Raw genomic sequence first — 25,621 nt, forward strand, 5'->3', positions numbered from 1 at the left:
GTCATCAGGTTGGAGATGGAATATGAGGTGTTGATCCTCCAACCTGAGAATGGTTTCATTTTGGGAGTAGAGGAGCCATGGACTGACGTATCAGAATAAGAATGGGGATTGGAATTATAATGGATGGCCACCAGGAAGTCCTGCTTTTTGTGGATGGAGCAAAGATGCTCAGCAAAGCAGTTCCCCGATTTGTGTTGGGTCTCACCAAATGACCTATATCCTGCTGTCCCCTCATCCAAATGTTGTAAACCATGAAATTATTGTTTAAAGAAAGCACACACCATGAAGGCCATTGGACAGGAGTGGATGTTTGCGTGGTAGATGCAGCAATTGTGCTCCGTCGCATGTTTCCAGTTCGAAGGACAGTCCTTTTCTTCACAGAACCGTTTGGCTTCACTCGCATTACTGTGCCAAAGAGCAGGAAACAAGACATATGTGAAACACGTTGAGGTATTAGCAAGCAGAAACAAGCACTCACATTAACACAAACACAAGAAAATCTGCAGATGCGGGAAATCCAGAGCAACACACACAAAATGCTGGAGGAACCCCGCGGGCCAGGCAGCATCTATGGAAGGGAATAAACAGTCGACGTTTCAGGCTGAGACCCCTCATCAGGACCAGAACGGAAGAGGGAAGGAGCCGGAAAAAGCCGGAATAAGAAGGTGGAGGGGGGATGGAAGACAAGGAAGGTGAGAGTTGAAGCCAGGTGGGTGGGGAAGGGGGGGATGAAGTAAGAAGCTGGGAGGTGATTGGTGGATTATGGGTGGAAGAAGGAGTTTTACATTAATGTATTTAAGATACCAACACTACCAAAACTGAAGTGTCATATGTGTCCAGGTTACACCAGTGCCCACCAGTTCGAGGAGATCTCCAGTGAGCCATCAGCAAAGGTGCCTCCTCCCAAAAGACAGTCATTGGTACTGCTTTATTATCATCACAGGTATGGAGATACAGTGGAAAGCTTGCCTTGCACACTGTTAATACAGATCAGGTCATTACACAGTGCATTGAGGTAGACCAAGGGGGACCCGCAGTCTGTAAGAAGCTTGTATGTTCTCCCAGTAACTATGTAGGGTTCCTCTGGGTGCTCTGGTTTCCTCCCACAGTCCAAAGATGTACAGGTCAGGGCTAGTAAGTTGTGGACGTGCTAGGTTAGTGCGGGAAGTATAAAAGACTTATACATGAGATAGAGTTTGGGGGTAATGTATTAGCATGGATAGAGAATTGGTTAATTAATAGAAAGCAGAGAGTTGGGATACAGGATGCAGGATAAGATAGTGCAAAGTCAGCATGGTTTCCATCAGGGAATGCCCTGCCTGACGAACCTCTTGGAATTCTTTGAGGAGATTACAAGTGGGATAGATAAAGGGGATGCAGTGGTTGTTGTACATTTGGACTTTCAGAAGGCCTTTGACAAGGTGCCACACATGAGGCTGCTTACCAAGTTAAGAGCACATGGTATTACAGGAAAGTTACTGGCATGGTTGGAGCATTAGCTGATTGGTAGGAGGCAGTGAGTGGGAATAAAAGGATCCTTTTCTGGTTGGCTGCCAGTGACTAGTGGTGTTCTGCAGGGGTCGGTGTTGGGACTGCTTCTTTTCCTGCTGTATATAAATGATTTAGATGATATAGAAGACTTTGTTGCCAAGTTTGCAGATGATATAAAGATTGGTGGAGGGGTTTGTACTGTTGAGGAAACATGAGGTTGCAGAAGGACTTAGACAGATTAGGAGAATGGGCAAGAAAATGGCAATGTTGGAAAATGCACGGTCATGCATTTTGGTAGTAGAAATAAATGTGCAGACTATTTTCAAAATGGGGAGAAAATCCAAAAATCTGAGATGCAAAGGGACTTGGGAGTCCTTGTGCAGAACACTCTCAAAGTTAACTTGCAGGTTGAGTCAGTGATGAGGAAGGCAAATGCCATGTTAGTATTCATTTTGAGAGGTCTAGAACACAAGAGCAAGAATGTCATGCTGATGTGATGCTTTATAAGGCACTGGTGAGGCCTCACCTTCAGTATTGTGAACAGTTTTGGGCCTCTCAACTTAGAAAAGATGTGCTGGCATTGGAGAGGGTCCAAAGGAGATTCACAAGGATGATTCCGGGAATGAAAGGGTTATCATATGAGGAACATCTGATGATTCTGGGTCTGTATTTGCTGGAGTTCAGAAGGATGAGAGGGATCTCATTGAAACCTTTCAAATGTTGAAAGCCTAGACAGAATACATGTGGAAAGGATGTTTCCTATGGTGGGAGAATCTAGGACAAGAGGGCACAGCCTCAGAATAGAGGGATGCCCTTTCAAAGCAGAGATGCGGAGAAATTTCTTTAGCCAAAGGGTGATGAATTTGTGGAATTTGTTGTCATTTGCAGCTGTGGAGGCCAGGTCATTGGGTGTATTTAAGGCAGAGATTGATAGGTTCTTGATTGGACACGGCATCAAAGGTTACAGGGAGAAGGCTGGGAACTGGGGTTGAGGAAGAGAAAAAGAAGGATCAACCATGATTGAATGGTGGAGCAGACTCTATGGGCCAGATGGCCTAATTCTGCTCCTATATCTTATGGTCTTATACATGGGTGTTACTCTGGTTGGCAATCAGTAGTGAGTGGTGTGCTGTAGGGGTTGGTGCTGGGCCCACAACTGTTCACAATATACATTAATGATCTAGAAGAGGAGGATGAGTATAGTGTATCTAAGGTTGTTGATGATATTAAATTGAGTGGAAAAAAAGCAAATTGTGCAGAAGATATGGACAGTCTGCAGAGAGATATAGATAGGTTAAGTGAGTGGGCAAGGGTCTGGCGGATGGAATACAATGTTAGTAAATGCAAGGTCGTCCACTTTGGAAGAAAAATTGAAAGAGCAGATTATTACTTAAATAGTAAAAGACTGCAGTATGTTGCTGTGCAGAGGAACTTGGGAGTGCTTGTGCATGAATCACAAAAGGTTGGTTTTCCAGGTGCAGCAGGCTATCAGGAAGGCAAATGGAATGTTGGCCTTCATTGCTAGAGGGATTGAATTTAAGAGCAGGGGAGGTTATGCTGCAACTGTACAGGGTACTGGTGAGGTTGCACCTTGAGTACTGCGTGCTCTTCTGGTCTCCTTATTTGAAGAAGGATATACTGACTTTGAGGCGGTGCAGTGGAGGTTCACCAGGTTGATTCCAGAGATGAGGGAGTTAGACTATGAGGAGAGATTGCGTTGCCCGGGACTGTACACACTGGAATTCAGAAGAATCAGAGGAGATCTGAGAGAAACATAGAAAATTATGAAAGGGATAGATAAGATATAGGTAGTAAAGTTGTTTCCACTGGTAGGTGAGACTAGAACTAGGGGACATAGTCTCACGATTCAGGGGAATAGATTTAGGACAGACATGACGAGGAACCGCTTTACCCAGAGAGTTGTGAATCCATGGAATTCTGTGCCCAATGAAGCAGTGGAGGCTACCTCAGTAAATATATTTAAGACAAGGTTGGATAGATTTTTGCATAGTAGAAGAATTGTACTGGGTATGACTCTAAACTGCAACCGGTGATGAGGCTCTGATTGGGGATTTTCAGAGCTTTGAGGTAAGTGGAGTTGCCCCTTACTCATTCATTGCTCCCAGGGCCGCTTGGACCCGGAACGGTAGCACCTGCAAGGGTTCTGGCTCAGGGTACAAGCGAAGGCCAATGGCAGATCCGGCAGGTTCAGTAACTGAACTTATGACGGAGAAGGCAGATGAGCTAGGACCTCAAATGTCAACGGCTATAGTACAGGCGGATGAACATTTGGGAAGAGAAACGGTGATTTCTTTAGTTCGCCCAATGGTAGGCAAAAGCAAACCACTGATGCTAGATACTAGGTTTCCTAGAATCTATTTGCTAAGAAAACCATGGTCAAACTCACAAAATATATCACACAACAACAGCATCAAGAGGATCTTCAGAACAATTCTGAAGATGCTTCGCTCAGTAGGGTTGCTTGTGGTCAGCAGGGGATCCCTGACCGTCATCAAGCTACTGCTCATAAAATTCAAACAACACAAAAGGAAATTATTGCCACTTGGAATGTAAGAACCCTATATCAAGCAGGAAGATTGAACAATGTGATAAATGAAATGGAAAGACTAAAGATTAACATCATGGGAATTAGCGAAGTTCGTTGGATAGGTGCTGGAACATGTCAGAATAGAAATAAAACCCTAATTTATTCTTGTGGAACATCCCATACTAATGGAGTAGGAATTCTTATGGATGAAAACATGGCAAAAAGTGTTTTCAGACATTGGGCAATATCAGAAAGAGTGCTCCTTGTTAGATTCAGAGGACAACCATTTGATTTAGAAATTATACAGCTATATGCACCAACAATAGATGGAACAGATGAGGGTATAGATAAATTCTATGAAGAGCTTGAACAAGCAAAGAATTGATGCAAATCTCAAGATATTGTTATTGCCATGGGAGATCTAAATGCTAAAGTAGGACAAGGTGCTGATGGAAATACCATAAGAAAATTTGGATTAAGGGAAAGAAATGAAAGAGGTGAGAAATGGGTAGAATGGTGCAAGAAGAATAATCGGGTCATTATGAATACCTACTTTAAAAACCATCCAAGACACTTGTGGACCTGGAAAAGTCCAGGTGATAGCACTGGAAATCAAATTGACTTTATTACAATAAACCAAAGGTTTAGAAACTCAGTGACTCAATGCAAAACATATCCAGGTGCAGACTGTAATAGTGACCATAACTCAGTAGTACGTCATATAAAAGTAAAACTTAAAAAACTAAAGAAGCAAAAGCCTGAACAATCTCTTGACTACCTGCAATTAATTAAAGAAGAAAATTTAAGACAAAAATTTACAATTGAAGTAAGGAATAGATACCAAAGTCGAGAAATAAAATCTGTTGAAGATGATAACAATCATGTAGAAATGAAATTTAACTCTCTAAAGGATGCCTTGGTAGAATCAGCAAAGTCAGTGATTCCTAAAAAAGAAAAAAGCACAAAGAATAAATGGATGACAGATGAAATCAAAAATCTAATGGAAGAAAGGAGACAGAAGAAAGCAAATCCTATAGGATCTAAGTCCTTAGATAAAAATGTTAAAAACTTATGTCAAAAAGCCAAAGAAGAATGGTCAAACCAAGAATGTGAGCAAATAGAAAGAATGGTATGCTGGCATTTATAGCGAGAGGATTCGAGTACAGGAGCAGGGAGATACTACTGCAGTTGTACAAGACCTTGGTGAGACCACACCTGGAGTATTGTGTGCAGTTTTGGTCCCCTAATCTGAGGAAAGACATCCTTGCCATAGAGGGAGTACAAAGAAGGTTCACCAGATTGATTCCTGGGATGGCAGGACTTTCATATGAAGAAAGACTGGATGAACTGGGCTTGTACTCGTTGGAATTTAGAAGATTGAGGGGGGATCTGATTGAAACGTATAAAATCCTAAAGGGATTGGACAGGCTAGATGCAGGAAGATTGTTCCCGATGTTGTGGAAGTCCAGAACAAGGGGTCACAGTTTGAGGATAAAGGGGAAGCCTTTTAGGACCGAGATTAGGAAAAACTTCTTCACACAGAGAGTGGTGAATCTGTGGAATTCTCTGCCACAGGAAACAGTTGAGGTAAGTTCATTAGCTATATTTAAGAGGAAGTTAGATATGGCCCTTGTGGCTACAGGGATCAGGGGGTATGGAGGGAAGGCTGGGGCGGGGTTCTGAGTTGGATGATCAGCCATGATCATAATAAATGGCGGTGCAGGCTTGAAGGGCCGAATGGCCTACTCCTGCACCTATTTTCTATGTTTCTAATCCCTATTACTGATCCAAAAAGGTTAGATTAGATTAGATTATGAGGACACGCAGTCCTCTTTTATTGTCATTTAGTAATGCATGCATTAAGAAATGATACAATGTCCTCCAGTGTGATATCATAGAAACACAAGACAGACCAAGAATGAAAAACTGGCAAAAAACACATAATTATAACATATAGTTACAACAGTGTAAGCAATACCATAATTTGTTAGAGAACAGACCATGGGCACAGTAAAAAAAAGTCTCAAAGTCTCTCGAAAGTCCCATTATCTCATGCAGACAGTAGAAGGAAGAAAACTCTCCCTGCCATGAGCTTCCAACACCGCAAACTTGCTGATGCAGCATCCTGGAAGCACCCGACCACAGTCCGACTCCGAGCCCGTCCGAAAACTGAGCCTCCGACCAGCCCTCCGACACCGAGCACCAAGCACCTTCTCTGCCAAGCGCTTCGACCCCAGCCCCGGCCGCCAGCAACAGGCAAAGCCGAGGATTTGGGGCCTTCCCCTCCGGAGATTCTCGATCGCACAGTAGCAGCGGCAGCGAACCGGGCATTTCAGAAGTTTCTCCAGATGTTCCTTTGTGCTTCTCATGTCTGTCTCCATCAAATCAGAATTGTGCACGGCACCCTACTTACAAATACTGATATCATTCACTGGGGAGGCCACGCGCGCTGCGTCGCGCCGCCATCTTCTCCTCCCTCCTTGTTACAATCAACAAATCAAGAATATCACTGGTAAAAAACTCCTCTGTTCTTCAGGTGGATGTTTGAAAGCAAAGGACGGTACCATTATCATGGAAAAAGATGAGATTATGTACAGGTGGACTGAGTATATTCAGGAATTGTTTGAAGACGCTCGAGGCGAAAAACCAGAAATTAAGAAAAATATTGAAGGTCCAAGTATTTTAAAATCTGAAGTTCGTAATGCAACTTCGTAAATAAGATGAAGAAAGGAAAGGCAGCAGGCCCTGATGAATTAGTAATAGAATATCGCCCTTGAAGATTATGGAATTCAAAAACTTACTGATTTAATCAATGACATTTATGAGACTGGAATAATGCCAGAAGAGATGAAAAATCAGTATTCATCACTCTTCCTAAGAAACTTGGAGCAATAGAATGTGAATTACATGGGACCATAAGTTTAATGAGTCATATCACTAAGATACTTCTAAGAATTTTGATGACAAAAGCTAAAAGTAAGATAAAAGCTGAAATAGGTAAAGAACAATGTGGTATTGTGAAAGACAAAGGTACAAGAAACGCGATATTGATGTTTAGGATACTATCAGAATGAACTATTCAAGTGCAAAAAGATTTGTTTGTTTGTTTTATCAACTACACAAACGCACAAACACTATGCATTTGATAAGGTGAAGCACAATAAGTTATTTGAAATATTACAGAAAACTCTAGATCTACATTCAAAAGACATCCGCTAATCAGAAATCTGTACTGGGAACAAACTGCCACTGTAAGAATAGATGGAGAAGTGAGTTAGTTTACAAAATCAAGAGAGGCGTTAGACAAGGGTGTGTTTTCTCCCCTGATTTATTTAATGTGTACAGTGAAACTATTGCAAATAATAAGAGACATCTTGGGAATCAAAGTTGACAGTGAAAACATCAATAATTTCAGGTATGCAGATGACACTGTGTTAATTGCAAGTACGGAGGAAGAACTACAAAGCTTAATTGATACAATCATTGAAGTGCAAAAATGGGTCTATCTATCAATTGCAAAAAGACAGAATGTATGGTGATATCCAAAAAGAAGGAGAATCCTATCTGCAGGCTGAGAATAAATGGGGAAGACATAAAACAAGTACAGAACTTTTGCTACTTAGGGAGCTGGGTGACATCAGATGGCAGGTGCGACTTGGGCATCAAAAGAAGAATAGGGATGGCAAAAGACAACTTTACGAGAATGAAGAGTATACTGACCAATACTAAACTAGGCATGACAACCCACCTTGGAGTACTGAAATGTTACGTTTATCCAGTTATGTTACGTGGCTCAGAATATTGAACAATATCTAGTAACATGAGGAAACGAATTGTAGCAGCAGAGATGTGGTTTTTGAGGGCTATGCAAAGAATATCATGGATGAAACGAATATCTAACAAAGATGTCACGAACAGAGCAAACACAAAAAGAGAAATAATGTATGAGATCATGAAAAGGCAATGTAACTTCATTGGACATGTAATTAGGAAAGAGGAGTTAGAATGCACGGTAATTATGGGAAAGATTGAAGGGAAGAAGGCAAGAGGAAGACAAAGACAAATGATGATGGAGATGGCAGCCAGAGAACTGGAAATGAATACCAATGAATTGATCCACTTGACCCAAAACAGGAGTGTGTGGGCCATGGCAGTCAAAGCTCAAACTGGGCATGGCACCTGACGATGATGATGATGAGAAGAATTAAGGGTTATGGGGAAAAGGCAGGTAGCTGGAGATGAGTCCATGATCTTATGGAATGGCGGAGCAGGCTTGATGGGCTGGATGGCCGACTCCTGCTCCTATTTCTCATGTTCTTATGTTCTTATGTAAGCATAACGACACTTGCAGGCTGGCTCCAGCTCGTCTTCAGACTGTTGGTCGTTGACACAAACGATGTATTTCACTGCATGTTTCAATGTACTGTACATGTGACAGATAAAGATGATCCAATCAAATCTAATCTAATCAAATAAAATCAATAACAATGCAAAAGCTACTAAAAACGAGCTAGACAAATTGGGTGGCGTGGTTAGCGTAACACCTCACAGTACCAGCTGTTAGATTAGGGCTCAATTTCCACCGCTGCCTGTAAGGAGTTTGAACGTGCTCCCTGTGACCAAATGAGTTTCCTCCCATGAGCTAGGGTTAGTAAAATTGTGGGCATGCCTTCTTCTTGCAAAAAGAATGGTTACCCTCGCGGGCTGTCCCCAGCACATCCTTGATGGAACTGATGTATCTTTCAATGTACATGTGACAAATAAAGTTACTCTAATTTAATCTAATTAGAAATTTAAAAAAAATACAGAATAAATGTACCGAAAAAGGGCTGGCAGATAAACAATAAAGTCTACCGTCATAATGAGGTAGATTATGAGGCCAAGAGTTCATCTCATCATAAAAGAGGTCCATTTATGAGTCTAATAACAGTGGGGTAGAAGCTGTCTTTGAGCCTGGTGGTATGTGCTTTCAGGCTTTTGTATCTTCTGCCCAATGGGAGACGGGAGAAGAGAGAATGCCCGAGGGGGTGGGGTATTTGATTATGCTGGCTGCTTTACTGAGGCAGTGAGGAAAGGCTGGTTTCCATGATGTGCTGAGCTATGCCCACAACTCCCCACAGTTTCGTACAGTCATTGGAATTAGACCATATGACCAAGGAGCAAAGTTACACCATTCGGCCCATCGAATCTATTCCACCATTCCATCATGGCTGATTTATTATCCCCCTCAACCCCAGTCTCCTGACTTCTCCCAGTAACCTTTGACTCCCTGACTAATCAGGAACCTATCAACCGCTGCCTTAAGTATACCCAATGACTTGGCCTCCACAGTCACAGTGGAGTGTGTGGCAATGAATTCCACAGATTCACCACCCTGTAGCTGAATAAATTCCTCCTCAATTGTGTTCTGAATGGGCGTCCCTCTATTCTAAGGCTATGGCCTCTGGTCCTAGACTTCCCCCACTATAGGAAACATCCTCTCCACATCCACTCTTCCCGGGCCTTTCAATGTTCAGTAAGTTTCAATGAGATCCTCCCTCATTCTCCTAAAATCCAACACGTACAGGCCCAGGCAGCTTGACGGCTCATGACCTGTGAATGCCTGAGTTGTCCGTGCCCAGGAGCAGGCAGAGGAGGGGGTCTCATGCCCTCTGTGCCACAGCAATGTTGTACTTAAAAGCATTTATTTAGCTGATATTCTGAAGTGATGGGGTTGAACAGGGCATCTCAATGATCAGTCAATTGTCTTTTTCCTTTATAACAAAAACTCACTCGTTTTGAAAATCTACAACAAAACCAATATACTAAATAGGTCTGCTGAATACATTCTCTGTACAGAAATGACCTGCACAACAGCATTTCAGAACATTTAATGCATTTGTGAATTACCATAGTGAAAAACCACATTCAAATCAATCTTGTCCTGAAAAAAGTCATGCCAGACTTGGAAAAAGTAACAAGTAACCTGGCTTCTAATCTAGGGAGTCTCGGACCAGTGTGCACAGCCTCAGAATAGAGGGAAGTGCTTCTAGAACAGAGATGAGGAGGAATTTCTTTTGGCAGAGGGTAGTGAATCTGTGAAATTCATTGCCACGGGCAGCCTAGTGGAGGTCTAGTCATTGGGTATGTTTAAAGCAGAGGTTGATAGATTCGTGATTAGTTAGGGTGTAAAAGGTTACAGGGAGAAGGCAGGATATTGGGGATTGAGAGGGATAAAAGTCAGCCATGATAAAATGGTGTAGCAGACTTGATGGCCCGAATGGCATGATTCTGCTTCTATATCCTATGGTCTAATCTCAACACTTGCTTTCACATAATTTATAAGTATCCATTTTGAACAGATATGCAGAACCAATTTCAACTGGGGACTAGCTCCCTCCTACCACTGAGGACATCTTTGAAAGGCAAAGCCTCAGGAAGGTGGATCCAGCATGAAGGGCCCCACCATCTGGGACATACCCTCTTCTTTTTCCAGTATTTTTATTAAATTTATTAAATTTCATATACATAAATACAGAATTCATAAGGATACTTATTATAAATCAAAATAAGGTTGCCCATAATGCACTTTATATGAATCACACTGATACAATCGCGGTATCCCATATTTATAATCAATCTAATAAAATAAATTGAATTATGAAATACAATAATAAGACATACCCTCTTCTCATTGTTACCATCAGGGGGGAGCTACAAGAGTCTGAAGACACACACTCAACTTCTTAGGAACAGCTTCTTCCACTCTGCCATCTGATTTCTGAATGGTCCATGAACCCAACAACACTTCCTCACTTTTAACTTTCTTTTTGCACTACTTACTTAGTGCAAGAGTAACAGGTACACAGAGAGGGGAGAGATCTGGACAACGTGCAGTTTAAATCAGCACCATGGTCAGCAGAGACAGGACGGGCCCAAGGGCCAGTTTCAATGCTGTATACCCACCTGTACTCCAGGATCCCATTTGCGACAGCCACGCGGTAGAAATCATCGGAAGCGCTGACGCTGTAGGTGACATTAAACTCCTCACCGCTCCGCACTTTCTCTGGAGGTCGGTCCACCCAGCTCATCTCCAGCCCTGGAGGAAGAACAGCGGAGAGCACTGTGGTATTAGCGGCAACATCGCCAGTGGGAGGTGGAGACAGGACAGCACTGAAAACTGCAGGCATGGGCCATGCCTCTAGACGGCAGCATCCATCACTGAGGACCCTCACTATCTGGGACACACCCTCTTCTCATTGATGCAATCATGAATAAGGCAGGCCAGCATCTGTACTTTGTTAAGAGTTTGAGGAGATTTGGTAAACCACCAAGGACACTTACAAATCTCCACAGACATAACATGGATTCTGACTAATTACATCACAGTCTGGTACGGAGGCTCCAGTGAACATGATTACAAGAGGCTGCAAAGGGTTGTAGGTTCAGCCACCTCCAGCATCAGGGACATCTTCAAGAGGTGGTTCCTCAGAAAGGCAGCGTCGATCATGAAAGACCCTCACCATCTCTCATTCCGATCATCAGGGAGGAGGTACAAGAACCTGGAGACACCCACTCAACGATTCAGGAACAGCTACTTCCCCTCCATCATCGGATATCTGAATGGACAATGAACCCACGAACACCACCTCATTGTCCCTCTTTTGCACTATTGTAGCCCTGAATAGTTTTTTTTAATGTCTTGTACTGTACAGATGCCACAAAACAAGAAACTTTACGAGAATAAATCCAATTCTGATTCTGATTTTGTAGCCATTCCCCCAGTTGTAATTTCCCTCCCCCTGTGCAAACTTCCTCTCAGCTTTCACCAGGCCCCTCTCCCAGTCACCTATTGACTCTGTCAGACTGCAGGACTCTATCAGCACAGACATCCCCTCCAGGACAGGAGAAATCTGCTGAAGTTTACTGGCAGATCTCCATGGTCATCTCCAAACAGCCCAGACAACCTCCAATAATATTCCATGCCTGACAGAATCAGGTTTAATATCACTGGTGCATTTCATGAAATTTGTTGTTCACTGCAGCAGTACCCTGCAGTACATAATAGTAAAAAAACTATAAATTACAATAAGAAATATAGGCACACAAACAAAAATTAATTGAACTAAGTAGTGCAAAAAGAGAACAAAAACAAATGAAGAAAAAAAGTAGTATTTGTGGGTTCATTGTCCATTCAGAAATCTGATGGTGGAGAGGAAGAAACTGTTTCTGAAGTGTAGAGTGTGCCCTGTTGGGCTTCTGTACCTCCTCCTTGATGGTAGCAATGAGAAGACAGCATGTCCTGGGTGATGGTAGTCTATAATGGTAGATGCCGTCTTTTCAAAACATCGTCTTTTGAAGGTGTTCTGGATGCTGGGGAGGCTCGTGCCCATGATGGGGCTGGCTGTTTACAATTTTTTGCATCTTTTTTGTGCTTGAAGGGCTCTTAAATGTCCCTAACGTATCTGCAGCATGTTGCACATGCTCACCACTCTCTATGTGAAAAAACACCTCCTCTGTTCTTTCTTCCAATTAACTTAAAATTATGTCGCCTTGTATTAGCAATTCCTACCCTGGGAAAAAGTCTCTGGCTATCTACTTTTAAGCCTCTTATCATCTTGTACACTTTATCAAGTCACTCCTCATCCTCCTTCCCTCTCTATTCCAGGCAGCCGTCTGGTAAATCTCCTCTGTATCCTCTCTAAAGAGTCTACTCCTTCTTACAATTAGGCAACCGGAAATGAACATGATACTCCAACTGTTGTGTGAAAAAAGAAGCTTTACACTGTATCTTTGCACACGGTGTCAATAAGACTGAAAGAGTACAGAGAGAATATATGAGGATGTTGCTGGGACTTGAGGACCTGAATTAAAGGGAGATGTTAAATAGACCTGGACTTTATTCTCTGGAGCGTATTATAGAAGAAAGGGGGGAGATTTGATAAAGATACACGAATTAGATGGGGTAAATGCTAGCAGATGTTTTCCCTCTGAGGCTGGGTGAGACAGGAACAGAGGTCATAGTTTAAGTGTGAAAGATGAAATTTTTAAGCAGGAACCTGAGTGGGAACTTCTTCACTCGGAGGGTGATGAGAGGGTGGAACCAGCTGCCAGCGGAGGTGGTGGATGGTGGTTTGATTTCTATATTTAAGAGAAGTTTGGGTAAGTAGATAGATGGGAATGAGTCAATATCAACATGGTTTCTGTAAAGGGAAATCTTGCCTGACAATTCTGTTAGAGTTCTTTGAGAAGCAACAAGCAGGGTGAACAAAGGAAAGGCAGTCTTAGTTACTTAGATTTTCAGAAGGCATTTGATAAGGTGCCACACATGAGGCTGCTTAACAAGATAAAATTCTTTGGCATTGCAGGAAAGATACTAGCATGGATAGAGGAATAGTTGACAGGCAGGAGGCAGCGAGTGGGAATCAAAGGGGCCTTTTCTGGTTGGCTGTCTGTAACTAGTGGTCTTCCTCATGAGTCAGTATTGGGACTGCTACTTTCCACATTGTTTGTCAATGATTTGGATAATGGAATTGATGGCTTTGTGGCAAAGTTTGAAGATGATACAAAGATAGGTGGAGTGGTAGCTCGTGCTGAGGAAGCAATGTGATTGCAGCAGGACTTTGACAAATTGGAAGAATGGGCAAAGAAGTGACAGATGTTATGCAGTGTTGGGAAATGTATGATAATGCACTTTGGTAAAAGGAACAATAGTGTGGATGAATATCTAAAAGGTGGAGAAGGTTCAAGCATCAGAGGTGTAAAGGGACTTAGGAGTCCTCGTGGAAGTCTCCCAGAGGTTAATTTACAGGTTGAGTCTGTGGTAAAGAAGGCAAATGCAATATTGGTATTTATTCCATGGGGAATAGAATATAAAAACAAGGAGATAATGCAAAGGCTTTATAAGACACTAGTCAGGCCGCACTTGTCAACCGTTTTGAGCCCCATATCTCTGAAAGGATGTGTTGTCATTGGAAACAGTCCAGAGGAGGTTCATGAGGATGATTCTGAGAATGAAGGGGTTAACATATGAGGAGCACTTGGCATCTTTAGGCCTGTACTCAATGGAATTTGGAAGAATGCAGGGGGATCTTATTGAAACCTACCAAATGTCGAAAGGACCAGATAGGGTGAATGTGAAGAGGATGTTTCCTATGGTGGGGGTATCCAGAACCAGGGGGCACAGCCTCATAATTGAGGGGCATCATCTTAGAACAGAGGTAAGGAGGAATTTTTTAGCCAGGGAGTAGTGAATCTGTGGAATGCACTGCCACAGACTGCGGTGGAGGCCAAGACCGTTTAAGGTGGAAGTTGATAGTTTCTTGATTGGTCTGGGCATCAAAGGTAATGGTGAGAAGTTAGCTGTATGGGATTCAGTGGGATCTGGGATCAACCATGATGGAATGGCGGAGCAGAATTGATGGGCTGAATGGCCTAATTCTGCTCCTATGTCTTATGGACTTATGATCTTAAGTGGAATGGAGAACTATGTTCCAAATGCAGGTCAATGGGACTAGGTAGAATAACAAAGAGTTCAGTACAGATTAGATGGGCCAAAGGGCCTGTTTCTGTACTGTAGTGCTCTATGACTCTACAAGACGATAACAAACCATTTCCCTGTTATTTCCAGGTGGCAGTGCCATACCAGCGCAGTCGATCATGTTGTGTTCATCCGGCTGTTCCATGGGCCAGCAGTCGTATTCAGTATTGTCCAGGTCATGCCAGCTCTGAGCAACCTGTGGAGAGAGATTACAACCGGACCTATCACACCAGCGAGAACCTCAGCAACAGACAGGAGACAAACTGTTGTTTAGTGATGTCTGTGCGCACAACGGAAGCAGGCCTCATAAACCAGCCTCCCCTTCGTGGGCTCTTGCTGCCTCTTTAAACAATAGGCTCACTATGCCCAGATCCATGTTTAACATAATGAACTCCACTTGTCAGATCCTTGCATCACAGTTTGGTTTGGCAGCTGCTCGGCCCGTGACCACAAAAGCTGCAGAGAGTTAGAACAAAGAACGTGAAACATTACAGCACAGTGCAGTCTTTTCAGCCCACGATGTTGTGCTGACCTTTTAACCTACTTCAAGATCAATCTAACCTTGCCCTCCATCTTTCCATCATCCACGTGCCGATTTAAGAGGTTCTTAAATGCCCCTCATGTAGCTGCCTCTACCACCACCCCTGGTGGACACAGCTCAGCACATCACAGACAGCAGCCTCCACTCTGTGGACTCTGTCTACACTTACTGCTGCCTCAGTAAAGCAGCTGGCATCACCAAAAACCGCACCCACCCCATGTATTCTCTGTTCCCTGCTCCCCCATTGGGCAGAAGGCACATAAACCTGAAAATGCGTACTACCAGGCTCAAGGACTGCTTTTACCCCGCTGTATAAGACTATTGAACAGTTCCAGAATACAGTAAGATGGACACTGGACCTCACAATCTACCGCATTATAATCTTACACCTTAGTGTCTGTCAGCACTGCACGTTCTCACAGCTGTTATTTTATTCTGCATTGTTCTACCTCAATGCCATCTGTATGGATTCAAGATTATTTCATGTCATTTCCAGTACACAAGTGTAACTCATCATCATGGTTATGTGCTGTGTTGTATGACGTGGGTGATCATGACCTTTCCACGACCATGGCAAATTTTTCTACAGAAGCGGTTTGCCATTGACTTCTTCTGGGCAGTGACTTAAAAAATGGGTGACCCCAGCCATTATCATTGTCTGCCTGGCATCAGTGGTTGCATATCCAGGACTTGTGATCTGCAGCATCTGCTCGTACGACCATCCACCACCTGCTCCCGTGACTTCACGTGACCCTGACCGGGGGTTTGTAGGGTTGGGGGTTGGGGACTTTCCCAAGGACAAATGTAAAGGAGAACAAAATAATTATTACTCCGGATCCAATCCAACTCAGAAAACAACACAATAAGATAAAGAACACAAGAATAATTTAAAAGCACGGTATATGTAAATACATAAGATAGCTTATACACATACATTGATTGTATGTCCTTAATGCGACATTAGGCACAGGAGTGTCTGTATGTAAGATAACTGACAGGAAGTGATAAAGTAGTCATGGTTTGGGGTGTGGAGGAGTGGGTTAGTGGGTGGAGGGGCTGGTCAGACTTACTTTAGTGTCATTATGGCGCTAAACAGCAACTCCTTCGCTGGCATCTTCCAAAATAGCTCTATTTCCATCTTTAATATCTTTATTTTTCCCTTTCAGGGTTCTTCTGAAGACCCTGACACGGAGTTACACACTGACTTTGGTTCTTTGCGGGCATGGGACCCGCTGTTGGGGCTTCATGACTGGCTGTTATTTGACATGCCAAGGACACGGCCTAAGAGTTTAGCTCGCCTTCGGAGGTCCGAGATCTCCTGGCTCTGGAGAAGGGCGGATCGAAGGTCAGTGTCCGGGCAGCAGATGTCATGGGAGTCAGAAGACCTATGGCGGTGTGCCCTGAGACCTGAAATCTTTGGGTACAAAGCTCGGAAAAAGTGACGCAATGGACTTTTAACATCATAAACCAGCGAGTTGTTTGTTACGTCTGTCCTCTTGCTGTGAAACGGGGACATCTCTTTCTCCCTTATTCGGGAGAGAGAGAGCTTGTGGTATGTCAAATACTGGGTGAAGGAGCAGTCTTTGGGGTAACTGTAAGTCTGTGTCTTTGCTGTTGCTTTGCTGCACACTTGAGTGCTCGGTGGTGGGTGCCAATGCTTTTTTTTTGGTGGTAGGGGGAGGAGGTCCATTGCTTGCTGCCTCTTACGTGTGGGGGAGAGGGAAGCTGGGGATACTTTGTGGTTCTAACATTTAGCTGTCATACATTCTTCTGTTTTTGTGGATGGTTGCGAAGAAAAAGCATTTCAGGATGTATATTGTATACATTTCTCTGATATTAAACCTCTGAAACCTTTTTGGACATACAATCAATCTATGTATATGAGCTATCTAATGTATTTATATTTATGGTGTTTTCATTATTATTGTCCTTTATCCTGTTGTGTGCATTTTGTGCTGCATCACATCGAGAGTGACAATGATTTTGTTCTCCTTTACACTCGTGTAATGGAAGTAGCATTAAACAATTGGGAATCTTGAACTTTGCTGTTTCAGTTTGACTCCAGAGGAGGAGGTTTATGAGAATGAAAGGATAACATATGAAGAGTATTTCATGGCTCTGTGCCTGTACTTGCAGGAGTTTAGAAGAATGGAGGGGGTGCGGGATCTCATTGAAACCTATCGAGCATTGAAGGGGCGAGATAGAGTGGACTTGGAGAGGATGTTTCCTATAGCAGGTGAGTCTAGGACCAGAGGGCACAGGCTCAGAATAGAGGGACACCATTCAGAACAGAGATGAGGAATTTCTTTAGCTAGAGGGTGGGGGATCAGTGAAATTCATTGCCGTAGGCAGCTGCGGAGGCCAAGTCATTGAGTATATTTAAAGCAGAGGTTGATAGTGAGAGCATCAAAGGTTATGGGGAAAGGCAGGAGAATGGGTTGAGAGGGATAACAAGTCAGCCATGATGGAGCAGATTTGATGGGCCAAATGGCCTAATTCTGTTCCTATGCCTTACAGTTATATGAACTTTGTTGGAAGCATTTGGATGAAAGGTTAACTGAGTTAAATCATGATCAGTCTGCAGTGAGGAATAATCTTCTTTCCCCAGGCTGCAAGACGACCGAGCCCCCTGCCAGCATATATGAATCTCAGCAACACACATCAAAGTTGCTGGTGAACGCAGCAGGCCAGGCAGCATCTCTAGGAAGAGGTACAGTCGACGTTTCAGGCCAAGACCCTTCATCAGGACCCCCCCAACTCCCTGACCCCTCACTTGATCTCACCAATCAGCTGTTATTTTGTAATCCTTCCCCTCCCCACCTTCTTATTCTGACATCCCCTCCCCTTCCTTTCCAGTCCTAATGAAGGGTCTCAGCCCGAAATGTTCACTGTTTATTCAGCTCCATAGATGCTGTCTGACCTGCTGAGTTCCTTCAGCATTTTTGTATGTTAGTCTGGATTTCCAACATTTGCAGAATCTTAGGTTTATGATTTAACATTACTCGTTTCAAATCCAAGGCAGAGGGGCTCTGAGAAGCCTACAAACAAATTTCTCAGACTCCTCTCCAACACTTTCGTGAAAACAATTCAACTTTGTCTACCCTCTCCTTATAATCCATACCTCTAATCCAGGCAGCATCCTGGTGAGTCTCTTCTGCACCCTCTCCAAAGCCTCCCCATCCTTCCTGTAATGGAGTGACCAGAACTATAACTTCTCTCCAATTTATCCCCATCCTGACAAGCTGCTTCACGGCATGGTACGGATGTGGTGGTTTGGGAGGCTGTACCACGGGGAGTCAAAACTGCCCAGTGTATCACCAGCAACAGCCTACCCACCATCAAGGACATACATACAGAATGGTGCCAGACAAAGACCAGTAACATCATGAAGGATCCCACCCACCCTGCTCATGGACGCTTTGTCCCACTCCCATCAGGGAGGAGGCTACACCGCTTCCACACCAGGGCCACCAGACTTAAAAACAGTTACTTTCTCCGAGCAGTAAGGCTGATCAACACCCCCACCCAGTAACCCACCCCTCCACATCCCCAACCATCACTACTTCATCATTTCCTGTCAGTCACCTTATGTACAGACACACCTGTCCTTAGCATGATTTTATGACTATAAAATTTAATCTATGCATAAAGACCATAAAACCACAAGATAGAACTCGTTCTGACAAGGGATCTTCAGACTGAAACATAACCTCTGCTTCTTTCTTGAGGACTTGAGGGCCTGAGTGACTGGGAAAGGCTGAATTGCTTAGGACTTTATTCTCAGGACTATCGGAGAATGAGAGGAGATTTGATAATGATACACAAAATGAGGTGGGATATAGATAGAGTAAATGCAAGCTGACTTTTTCCACTGAGGTAACACACATACCACCCTCTGACTAAAGAAACTCCTCCTCATCTCTGTTCTACATGACATCTCTCTGTTGTGAGGCTGTGCTCTCTGGCCCTAGGCTCCCCCACTATTGGAAATATCTTCTCCATGTGCACTCTAATTAGGTCTTTCAATATTTGATAGGTTTTAATGAGATCCCCTTTCATTCTTCTAAACTCCAGTGAGTCATGCCCAGAGCCATCAAATGCTCCTCATGTTAACCTTTTCATTCCCAGGATCATTCTCATGAACTTCCTCGGGACCCTCTCCAATGCCAGCACATCCTTCCTCAGATAAGCAGCCCAACAATTTTTGCTTTGCAGTTGTACAATCTGCAATACCCGGCTGACATATATGTAAACACAAGAGATTCTGCAGATGCTGGAAATCTAAAGTAAGCCACACAAAATGCCAGAGGAACTCAGCAGGTCAGGTAGCATCTGTGGAAAAGAGTAAACAGTCAAAGTTTCGAGCTGAGGTCTTTAATCAGCTCTTTTTCCCCTTCCCTCACCCCCTCCTTCTCATTAGGGTTCTGCCCCCTTCCCTTCCAGCCCCAAAGAAGGGTCTCAGCCCAAAACGTTGACTGTTTATTCTTCCCCTTAGATCCTGCCTGAACTTCTGAATTCCTCCAGCATTTTGTGTGTGTACCTACTCCAGCTGATTTTTACTAACAACTTAATCTCTGCAATTTTCATCGCTGGCACATATTCTAAAACAAGGGTCCATTGGACAAAACAAGCACACATCCCAGTGAAGTGAACGGGGGTGGGGGGGGGGCGATCGTTTCTTAACAGAGGTGTGCTAATTAATTCAAAGTTCAAAGTTCAAAATAAATTTATTATCAAAGTACATATATGTCACCATATCATACCCTGAGATTCATCTTCTTGCAGGCATTCACTGTAAATACAAAGAAACATCTTCGAAGCAATGGAAAACACAAGTCACACAATCAACCCAAGTACAAACAAAAGACAACAAATTATTCAAATACAAAAAGAAGAAAATATAAAAAAATAATAAGCAATAAATATTAAGAATGTGAGATGAAGAGACTTTAAAAGGAGTCAGTAAGTTGTGGGAGCAGTTCAGTGATAGAGAGAGTGAAGTTGAGTGAAGTTGTCACAAGTACTTACCACAAAGAAGAAAGGAAAGATCCATAAAAGAGCCCACTGTTTCTCACGTCCCATTGCAGAGTGCTCCACAGCGTCTGTCCTGTAGAGCTATGAGCTGTCGTGACCTCGTTCTTCCTTTCCTGAGATGTCACAAACACTTCAACATGTTTTTCTGCTCCGCTCCCTGACAGGTACAACGGGGATTGATTAATCACCTCCTCCAGTGACCCTGATTACAACTCCCTGATGTCAAAAGGAGACGTGATAAAGAAGCCACTTTGGTTCTTAAGAGGCTCCAATGGGCTAATCAATGAGTTCTCCTCCTCAGGGGCGGCAAAGTCCTTCAGCTGTCCCTGTTTCCTGTTTTTGCCCTTCCAGCCTCATAGAAAAAGACATGAGAGGTTGGACAAACTTGGGTTTTCTCTGGAGCGCCAGAGGCTGAGGGGAGATCTGACAGAGGTTTATAAGATTATGTGAGGTTTAGATAGAGTAGACAGACAGTATCCTTTTCCCAGGGTTGTAATGTCTAATACCAGGGGGCGTGATTTAAAGTGAGGAGGGGGTAATTTCAAAGGAGCTGTGAGGGGCAAGCTGTTTTACACAGAGTGCTGGACGCACTGGAGGCTGTGGTAGAACAAAGGACCCTACGGAAAATCCTGGCAATTCTGGACAATGTTTCTCTGCGTGCCACCTTGGCTGAGCAGAGGAGCACTTTCAGTAACAGACTGAGACAACTGTGCTGCTCCAAAGAGCGCTATATGAGGTCATCCTAATCCTCGGCCATTAGGCTCTATAATGAGTCAAACTGTAGCCGGGGAAGTGATGACCCCCTCCTGTTAGACTGTTGGTGGTAACTTATTTTTTATTCTTTCTACTTCTCTTCTAATATCTATATCTGTGCATTTGTAATGCTACTGTTACAGTGTAATTTCCTTTGGGATCAATGAAGTATCTATCTATCTGGGGTGGTGGTAGAGGCAGAAACATTGGGGATATTTAAAAGATGTTTAGATAGGCACATGGGTGTGAGGTGAATGGGAAGATATGGACATTGTGCAGGCAGAAGAAATTAGTTTTGTTAGCCATTTGATTACTAATTTAATTGGTTTGGCACAACATTATGGGCCAAAGGGCCTATTCCTGTATCGTACTGATCTATGTTCTATATTCTATAAAAGATCATGAATTGTCAGCAGAAAGAATCATGACCATAAGACTATAAGACATAAGAGCAGAATTAGGCCATTTAGCCCATCATGGTTGATTTATTATCCCTCTGAATCTCATTCTTCTGCCTTCTCCTCGTAACCTTGAAGGCCTTTTTTGATCAAAAACAAATCAACCTCCTCTTTAAGTAAACAGTGACTTGGCCTCCACGGCTGTCTGTGACAGTGAATTCCACACATTCACCACCCTCTGGCTAAAGAAATTTCTCCTAATCTCTGTTCTAAAGGGATGTTTTGCCATGCTGAGCCTGTGCCCTCAGGTCCTAGGCTCAGCCGCTATAGGAAACATCCTCAGCACATCCACTCTGTCTGGACCTTTCTCGTGATGGAGCTGTCTGAGTCCACAGATCTCTGCAGCCTTTTGCAGTTCTGTTCACTGGAGCCTCCACACCAGGCCGTGACACAACCAGTCAGAATGCTCTCTGCTGTGAGCCTCAACGATACCAACACAAGAGACTCTACAGATGCTGGAAATCCAGAGCAAAATGCACAGCATGCAGGAGGAACTCCGCAGGATAGGTAGCATCTATGGAGAGGAATAGCGAGCCGACATTTCGGACTGAGAGCCTTCATCAGGACTGGAAAGGAAAGGTGAAGAAGCCAGAGTAAGAAGGTGGGAAGAAGGGAAGCTGTACAGCTTGGCAGGTGACAGGCGAGACCAGGTGAGGGGAAAGGTGGGTTCATTCCTCTCCATAGATGCTGCCTGACCTGGTGCATTCCTCCAGCATTTTGTGTGTGATACTCAATGAGAGTAATCATTCTAACAATTTAGTTTAATTGTATTCAGACCTCTCTCCAAAGAAATCTATCCCTCCTGCTTCCCCATTTTCCAAATTACTCATTATATATTTACAGCTCCCTTCATATCTTTTGCTCTAAAGAAAACAACCCCCATCTGGTCACCCTTGTAAAGTTTTAACTATTAACAAACTCGACCTCTGACCTGAGGGAAGATGCAGGAGAGCTGATTAGTAAGTTTGTGAATGACATAAAAATAGGTGGAGTTGTGGACAGTGAGGAAGGTTGTCAAAGGGCACAGAGGGAGATAGATTAGATGGAAATATGGACAGTAAGTGGCAGACGAAGTTTAACCTGGCAAGCGTGAGGTGTTGCACATTGGGTGGTCAATGGGGAGAGGAAGGTATACAGTAAATCACCTCCTTGTGGTTCACGTCCTTCTTCCATGGTCCGTTCTCTTATCCTATCAGATTCCTTCTTCTTCAGCCATTTCCACCTATCACCTCCCCGGTTCTGACTTCATTTTCCTACCTCAACCACCTACCTTCCCCCCCACCTGGCTTCACTTGTCACCTGCCAGCTTGTCCTCCTTCCCCTCCCCACACTTCTTTATTCTGGCTACTTCCCCCTTCCTTTCCAGTCCTGATGTAGGGTCTTGACCTAAAAGATCATCTGTTTGCTCCCCTCCATAGATGCTGCCTTATCTACTGAGCTCCACCAATACCTTGTGCGTGTTACTACATGACAGTAATCATTCTAAAAATTTATTTAATTGTATACAGACCTCTCTGCCAAAGACATCTATTCTTCCTGCATCTCCTTTTTCTGGGCTACTAGTTTGTAGATGGCACAAAAATTGGTGGAGTTGTGGACAATGAAGAGGGTCATCAAGGGAGACAGCAGGATATAAATCAGTTGCAAACATGGATGGTAAATATGAGACACCAGATAACGAGTGGAATCATAAGACAAAGGAACAGAATTAGTCCATTCGGCCCATCATGTCTGCTCTGCCATTCCATCATGACTGATTTATTGTCCTTGTTTACCCCATTCTCCTGCTTTCACCCCGCAACCTTTGACAGCATTATTAATCAAGAACCCATTAACCTCTGTTTTAAATATACCCAGTAACTTGGCCTCCACAGTCATCTGTGACGATGAATTCAACAGATTCCACATAATCTGGGTAAAGAAATTCCTCTTCATCTATATTCTAAAGGGACATCATTGTATTCTGAGGCTGTGCCCTGGACTTAGACTCCCCCACTACAGGAAACATCCTCTCCATCAAACCTTTTGATATTTGATAGGTTTCAATGAGATCTCCCCTTCATTCTTCTGAACTCCAGTGAGTACAGACCCAGAGCCATCAAATGCTCCTCATACTTTAACCCTTTCATTCCCCTGATCCTCATCTGGATCCTCTCCCAGTGCCAGCACATCTTTTCCCAGATGGGAGGGGTGCTGACAAGTTTCACCAAGATTTTGTTAGACTAGACTAGAGTATCGGTTCCATGGGGAGGATGGACAAACTTGGATTGTTTATTCTGAAGTGATGGAGGCCAAGGGGAGACCTGATGCAGGTTTATAAAATTATGGGAGACTAGGGTAGCCTGTCAGAATCTTTCTTGCAGGGAGGAAATTTCAAATACTTGAGGATATAGTTGGAAGGTGAAGGGACAGATTAAAGAAGATGTGAGGGGCAGGTTTATACAAAAAGTCATGAGTGTGTATCACACACTGCCTCTGTCACCACCAATTAACTAGGCTCTTATAACTCGCATTCATTCCTCAATCACACTTTATTTGCTTGTGGGCAAGAACAGCATAGCCCCTGTCACTAAATTGTGCTGAAGTCCGAACGGTCATTTTTATACGGTATTGACTAGCAGCTTGGATGTGACCCAAGAACACTACCTCCCTACTTTGTTCACCTCTTTCTGCTCTACTTATTTAATTCGACATTTTTTTAATATACAGTACCGTGCAAATGTTTCAGGCACATACTGTATACCTAGCTAGGTTGCCTAAGACTTTTGCACGGTACTGTAGTAACTTTATGTATTGCACTGTACTGCAACCACAAAAAAAATCGTAACATACTGAAAGTGAGTGATTATAAATCTGATTCTAATATGGGTCTCTGTTGTGGACTGAGGGTTGCAAGGGGGCAGGGAGAGGGGAATCATGGTTGGGAAAAGGGAAAGGGAGAGGAGAGGGAACGGGAATCACCAGAGAGACATTCTGTAATGATCAGTAAAACACTTGTTTGAAAAAAAAAATTACCTTGCCCGACATCTCAGGTTTGGGTGAGCCTGCATGCATGCCACCCCCAACCTTGGCACTCCTTCTCTGCACCCTGTCCCACACCCATAAAACCATACGAACATAAGACATAAAAGCAGAATTAGGCCATTTGATCCATCGAGTGTGATTCGCCATTTAATCATGGCTGATCCTTCTTTTCTCCTCTTCAACTCCACTCCCCGGCCTTCTCCCCATAACATTTGATGCCATGTCCAATCAAGAACCTATCAATCTCTGTCTTATATACACCGAACAACCGGGCCTCCACAGCTGCACATGGCAGCAAATTCCACAAATTCACCATCCTTTGGCTAAAGAAATTTCTCCGCATCTCAGTTTTGAATGGATGCCCCTCTATCCAGAGGCTGTGCTCTCTTGTCCTTGACTCCCCCACCATGGGAAACATCTTTTCAACATTTGAAAGGCTTCAATGAGATCCCCATCATCCTTCTAAATTCCAGCGAGTACAGACCCAGAGGCATCAAATGTTTTTCATATGATAACTCTTTCATTCCCGGAATCATACTTGTGAACCTCCTCTGAACTCTCTCCAATGCCAGCACATCTTTTCTCAGATGAGGAGCCCAAAACTGTTCACAATACTCAAGTGAGGCCTCACCGGTGCCTTATAAAGCCTCAGCATCACATCCCATCTCTTGTATTCTAGACCTCTAGAAATGAATGCTAACACGGCATTTGCTTTCCTCACCACGAACTCAACCTCAAATTAACCTTTGGGGTGTTCTGCACAAGGACTCCCAAGTCCCTTTGCATCTCAGAGTTTTGGATTTTCTCCCTGTTAAGAAAATAGTCCACACAATTATTTTACTACCAAAGTGCATGACGGTGCATTTTCCAACATTGCATTTTATTTGCCACTTTCTTGCCCATTCTCCTAATCTTTCTAAGTCTTTCTGCAGCCTTCCTGTTTCCTCAACACTACCTGACTCTCCACCAATCTTCATATCATCTGCAAACTTGGCAACAAAGCCATCTATTCCATCATCTAAATCATTTATATACAGCATAAATGGAAATTATCTAAACACTAACCCCCATGGAACACCACTAGTCACTGGTAGCCAACCAGACAAGGATCCTTTTATTCCCACTCACTGTCTCCTACTAATCAGCCAATGCTCATAACCATCATAGTAATTTTCCTGTAATACCATGGGCTCTTAACTTGGTAGGTAGCCTCATATGTGGCACTTTGTCAAAAGCTTTCTGAAAGTCCAAAT

General features: G+C 43.5%; 1 protein-coding gene across 1 annotated transcript in view; it reads right to left on the reverse strand.

Annotated features, from left to right (window-relative positions):
- Positions 1 to 24,371, reverse strand: part of LOC140206430 (atrial natriuretic peptide receptor 2-like) — a 112,472-nt gene extending 88,101 nt beyond the window's left edge. The window contains exons 1-4 of the mRNA XM_072274798.1: positions 24,360 to 24,371; positions 14,664 to 14,754; positions 10,985 to 11,117; positions 282 to 405 (exon numbers count right to left, since the gene is read on the reverse strand). Of these exons, the coding sequence (XP_072130899.1) occupies positions 282 to 405; positions 10,985 to 11,117; positions 14,664 to 14,754; positions 24,360 to 24,371 (360 nt within the window). The remainder of the gene's footprint in view (positions 1 to 281; positions 406 to 10,984; positions 11,118 to 14,663; positions 14,755 to 24,359) is intronic.
- Positions 24,372 to 25,621: the final 1,250 nt, after the last annotated feature.

Source organism: Mobula birostris, chromosome 12 (genome assembly GCF_030028105.1).
Source record: "Mobula birostris isolate sMobBir1 chromosome 12, sMobBir1.hap1, whole genome shotgun sequence".
Taxonomy (NCBI): domain Eukaryota; kingdom Metazoa; phylum Chordata; class Chondrichthyes; order Myliobatiformes; family Myliobatidae; genus Mobula; species Mobula birostris.